The sequence below is a fragment of the Lactuca serriola genome, chromosome 1 (assembly GCF_051521515.1).
Source record: "Lactuca serriola cultivar US96UC23 chromosome 1, Lser_US96UC23_V15, whole genome shotgun sequence".
Lineage (NCBI taxonomy): Eukaryota > Viridiplantae > Streptophyta > Magnoliopsida > Asterales > Asteraceae > Lactuca > Lactuca serriola.
Window position 1 is genome coordinate 16,740,766 of NC_136408.1, and position 5,397 is coordinate 16,746,162.

General features: G+C 34.1%; 2 protein-coding genes and 1 non-coding gene across 3 annotated transcripts; 2 read left to right on the forward strand and 1 right to left on the reverse strand.

Annotated features, from left to right (window-relative positions):
- Window positions 1-286: 286 nt before the first annotated feature.
- On the forward strand, window positions 287-2,225 carry LOC145057951 (NAC domain-containing protein 100-like). Its single transcript, XM_079005898.1, has 3 exons — window positions 287-792; window positions 891-1,165; window positions 1,261-2,225. Exons 1-3 carry the CDS (start codon window positions 597-599, stop codon window positions 1,852-1,854), a joined length of 1,065 nt encoding a protein of 354 aa, XP_078862024.1. The 5' UTR covers window positions 287-596; the 3' UTR covers window positions 1,855-2,225.
- A 608-nt stretch (window positions 2,226-2,833) lies between these two features.
- TRNAT-AGU (transfer RNA threonine (anticodon AGU)) lies at window positions 2,834-2,907 on the reverse strand. The gene has a single exon. It is a non-coding gene; the product is annotated as a tRNA-Thr (tRNA).
- A 40-nt stretch (window positions 2,908-2,947) lies between these two features.
- LOC145058035 (FKBP-like peptidyl-prolyl cis-trans isomerase family protein) lies at window positions 2,948-4,973 on the forward strand. The gene is made up of 5 exons (XM_079005986.1): window positions 2,948-3,084; window positions 3,909-4,053; window positions 4,156-4,265; window positions 4,365-4,507; window positions 4,737-4,973. The coding sequence occupies exons 2-5, from the start codon at window positions 3,921-3,923 to the stop codon at window positions 4,777-4,779; spliced, it is 429 nt and encodes a 142-aa protein (XP_078862112.1). The 5' UTR covers window positions 2,948-3,084; window positions 3,909-3,920; the 3' UTR covers window positions 4,780-4,973.
- Window positions 4,974-5,397: the final 424 nt, after the last annotated feature.

The window sequence follows — 5,397 nt, forward strand, 5'->3', positions numbered from 1 at the left end:
CATGCAATTTTTCTTATCTCGAATTTATTTTGGCGTGCATAATGTGCGTGTATCTTACAAATAACTAATTTATAAGAGATTAAATCAAAATCGTTCTATGTATTTATAAGATTGGTTGTATTTAGTCAAAATATACATATATACATTCGTCTCAGGAGATTTATTGCAATAAAGTTACAAGTTATGGACAAATAAACAACCTCCCCCTTTAAGCTTTCTTAGGAACCACGTCTCTCTCTCACACACACACATATATATACACATACACAGAGAGAGAAAGATGGACCAGTATTTATGGGCTTGGATTCCGCCATTTTCTTCTTTTTCTTAAAACCTCCCAGTCTTTCAGCTTACACTACCATAACTTTCATTACTATTTTCAACACCAATCTACTCCTATATATATACTCTCTTTCATTTAAAACTTTACCGGATTTAGCTCCCTTTCTCTCTCTCAAAGCCTTAATTAAAGAACCCTTTTGCTATTTTCAGGTGTTTACCGATTAAAGTTGCAGGTTTTTGTTCAAAAGTTGGAAAGTTGCAGGTTTTTGCTCAAAAGTTGTAAGCTTTTTTTAGTTTAAAAGGAAAGGTTTCACATGATGGAGGACAACAATCTGTTTGGGCTTGTTAAGGAGGATGATCAGATGGATTTGCCTCCTGGGTTTCGATTTCATCCGACTGATGAAGAATTAATCACTCATTATTTGTCGATCAAAGTGGTTGACGCCAATTTCTGTGCTAAAGCAATCGGAGAGGTTGATATGAACAGAATTGAACCATGGGAGTTGCCAAGTGAGTTCTTTTTCTTCCCCAAAATCAACTTTTTGTTTTTATGATGTTTTGTTTGATGAATTCCTCTAATCTGTTTTGGATTTTTTGTGACGTTGAAGGGTTGGCGAAAATGGGGGAAAAAGAATGGTATTTTTTCTGTGTGAGAGATAAGAAGTATCCCACCGGAATGAGGACTAACAGAGCAACTGCAGGTGGGTACTGGAAAGCTACCGGAAAAGATAAGGAGATTTTCCGGCGAAAAGTGCTCGTCGGAATGAAAAAAACCTTGGTGTTCTACAAAGGGAGAGCTCCAAAAGGTGAAAAAACGAACTGGGTTATTCACGAATATAGATTAGAAGGCAAATCCTGCCAAAAACTACGCAAATCGGCCAAGGTAATCTATCTGTTCTTCATTAATCCCCTGTTTTTGCTAAAAAAAAAACTTTTTTGAATAATCATGGTACTGATTCATTGTCACTTGATTAACAGAATGAGTGGGTGATTTGTCGTGTGTTTCATAAGACTTCCGGCGGAAATAAAGTCCAAGATACAGGGCTGACGAAGATGAATTCTGGTGGTAACGAACGGCTTCCATCTTCTCTGCCTCCATTGATGGATTCTCCCGTGGCGACGTGTGGTGACAAGATACCTAAACAAATCATATCCCAACCATTCCATGTGCCCTGCTTCTCCAGTCCGATCAACATCCAACAGAAAGACATGTTCAACGGTTTTCTAAACAATCCTGATTTCAATCTCTCTTCAAATTTTGATCACCAGAGGAGTGGAAACGCCATTTCCATCGGTCAATCTGTTCATCAAATTCAATACCCACAGAATTCTGCATTTGCAGTCAACGATCAAGCAATGCTGAGGGGTTTAATCGAGAAGTATGGTCAAAACATGAAACTGGAAAGAGATATAATTACTGGTTCACAAGACACGGGGCTGAGCACTGAGATGAACACCGAAATCTCGTCCCATATGTCTAATCTTGAAATGGGTAAGAGGAGATTTGAAGATCAAGAAACCCCATCAACTTCAATTGCAGCAATTGATATGGATTGCTTCTGGAATTACTAAAATTTGGATGAGAAACACTTGCAAGAATCACCATGAAGAAGCTGTTTATGAAGATGATGACAGAAACTGTTGATCTTTCTGAAATAGATTAATTGTGGAAAGAATAGTCTGATGTTTGAGATATGAATATTAAAGATTTTTTTTTTAAAAAAAATATTTTGGTATCATCATAATTAATTAATGGGGTTTTAATTATAGTATATGAAATTCTTCAAATGTGATGACAACTAGAGATTGAGTTGGTGGCTTAACTCATCTATGGAATGTAGTGATCTATTTTCAACATTTTTTTAATGCTATAGTTCCTTAGGGTTTAAGGCTTTAAGCATATAGATGAACTAAATATATCGTATCGTATTTTTATAAACAAATATATCTGATCCTAATCCTAATACTAATATTGTACTCGATGAAGGGCATGTTTTGAGTAGTGTAACTAACACATCATTACTATAAATCTATAATCTTATGATATTTGATTGCAAGAGTCACATTCTTATTGACCATCGATGAGAATATGTAAAAAGTATAATAAGATCCTTATTGTAACTTTCACGTGCTCATCGTCAACACAAAACTAATAGTTGATGTATTGAGTCGTCTTCCGTGTGGACTAATGAAAGCTTTAATAGTCTCTACTGACTCTACATGTTTAGCATAGCTATTAGGCATTAGCTATAAAATATGACAATTTATAAATATAATAATTATATAAATTTATCTCTTTCGTTTGTGACTTGATGAATAATCCTTTATCTTTTATACAAATTTTTTTGTATATGGTCACCAAGGTGTATGTATGTGTTTCCATTTGTGTGTGTGTGTGTGTTTAGTTTTCCAGAGAGTGTATTTATGTGTTTTTTTAGTTTAGAGAGAGATGATAGAAAAGGTATTATATAGTGATTATAGTCCGTGGTTTTTTATACCGAAACCAAGTTGAAACCAAAAACATTTTTGGCACAAATAAAAAACTGCAAAATGCTTTCATTGAGAGTCGAACTCAAGACCTCCCGCTTACTAAACGGGTGCTCTAACCAACTGAGCTATGAAAGCTTGATGTTCAACAATCTCTTTCATTCTTAATTTTCATTAGAAACGTTTGGTTTTGTATTTTCAGCACTTAGCTTAAAATATCAGCTTTGGGCGAACGAGGACGCAACAGAGTGCTGAGGGGGTAATCGGCGGCTGCGGTAGATATATTACTCAAAACCCCTTTGATCGAACTCGAAGGTGAAATTCCTAAAATCAAATTGAAGTATAATTGCATAAAGTTCATTTTGATCTTTCTGTTACATGGTTCATCAATCTTATTGTTGGGTTTCGCTTTCTTGGAATTTGTCTAATTTATTCGATTATTTAAAGTTTTCGTATTTCGATTTATCTTATTGTGAAGTCCTTGATTATATGTGGATATGGATATCTCTGAGAATTAAACAATATCTCTTTGAACCACCCGTAAAGAAAGGTTTTACTTTCTCTATGAATATGCTGATGGATTTGATTTTTGTGTTTGGATCAATAAACAATATGTTGTTTCTGGAGTTAAAACTGCTGAACTATCAGTTACTCTTATACGGTGTTCACTGTAAATCTGTAATGGATAAGATATTATCTATTTTATCTATTTACTCATATACAAGCACTCTTGTGGATGTTTCCAGACAAGAACCCTAAATTTGATCTTTGAAATCCACACATAATAATTTTCGAACTCTAAAGTTTGAGTCTTTTTGTCTGTTATATGATAATATGATATGATCTTCCTTTTTATTGCTAATTGTTATATTCTTTATTAGTGTTTTGCAATTCAAACTGGTTTTTAGCTTCTTGGAGTGCAATGCTATGCACCATTCTCTATAGCTTTCCTTTATTGGAAATCGATAACCCAAAGTTATACACTAGCTAACTTAAAACCATGGTAGAAGTTATTGGTAGCTAACTACTGAAGAAATTATAAATGTCTCACAATTCTCACTTTCTATCAATATTGAACATGTTATTACGTGTTTACATGCATCTGTAATCTTTATGTTTTTATCAATTTTATGTCACAGGCTTGAAACATAATGGGAAAGGATGCAAAGGGAGGTGGAAAGGGAAAAGCAAAACAGGCGGGTGGCAGTGAGGATGGTGGTGCAAAAGGCAAAGCAAAAGGTGGAAAGGCTAGTGATGGCCTTGGAACCTGCACATATGTAAAAGGTTTTCTTCTTCATCTAATCTTCTTTTGAAACCATATGTCTCTTATTGTTTCAGATATATGTAACATATAAAGTGCTTAATTTGGTTCTGAATATGATTCAGCAAGGCACATTTTGTGTGAAAAGCAAGGTAAAATCAACGAAGCATACAAAAAGCTGCAAGATGGATGGCTTAGCAATGGAGATAAGGTTCCTCCAGCTGAGTTTGCAAAGGTAAGTTGTTCACTCGATCAGTGTCATTCCTTTTATGTGTGTTTATCCATTAAGTTGATTAAGTAGAAAAGAAGTCTTTGTGTAATTATGTTTTTGCAGATAGCAGCTGAATATTCAGAATGCCCATCAGGGAAGAAAGGTGGAGACCTTGGATGGTTTCCACGTGGGAAGATGGCTGGACCATTTCAAGAGGTTGCTTTTAACACTGTTGTTGGGGCTACTAGTCCCCCCTTTAAGTCAACGTGAGCATTCTTATATATTTCCTTATTAATAAGACATTATACTTTGAAAAATCTACCCAAGTATAGTAGTGAAATTTGCTTTTTAGATTTTTTAATGTAGAATGTTGTAAGAGGAGGAAATGAAAGTAGGATGGTATAAATAACAAATAAATAAAAGTACATTACTTTTTTTTTTCATTTGGTCGTTATTTTGAATATAATCAACTTGATTTGCTTCTTGACAATGCAGACATGGGTATCACATTATCTTGGCTGAAGGGCGAAAGAATTAGGAGATCATAAGCAGTTCCATTATAAATCAAATAAAGCTGAAATGGTGTATGAACTTTAATGTATGCTCTCTTAAACATATGAAACACTTTTGAGATTTGCAATTTTTCTGCAAGAACGTGTCTTTATTTGGTGTATGTTCTCATAAAAGTGATTTTTTTTCTAATGTAGGCAGCAAAGTGTTTTTTAGACAAAATCATGTTTACACGGTTGCATATTTTTGTTTAGGTTCTGTTTAGTTGGATGATTGAAACAAAAACGGAACGTGGTTGTAAATATATAATCAACTTCAACTTTAATCGAGTAAAGATTAAGGCCAATTACTTATACTTTATTAAAGGTACTTGTATGTGGAAAAAAAAATATGTTTTTCTACTGCAGAAAATAAGCTTTTATCTTTAATCCTATGAGATCTTAATTGATTAGGATAAGATTCATAATTAATTATCTAAATTAAAGCTAAAAAATAAAGTTTCTGACAATTAAAAAAATAGAAACGGTCGTTACCCCTAGATAGTCTCGAACAACCGAAAAACGCCATGCAACATGGCAAAGCTGTGTGATTTGTGAATGGAATTGGCCTACTCAGGCCCTAAACTTTTTTTTATGGCATAGGGGAA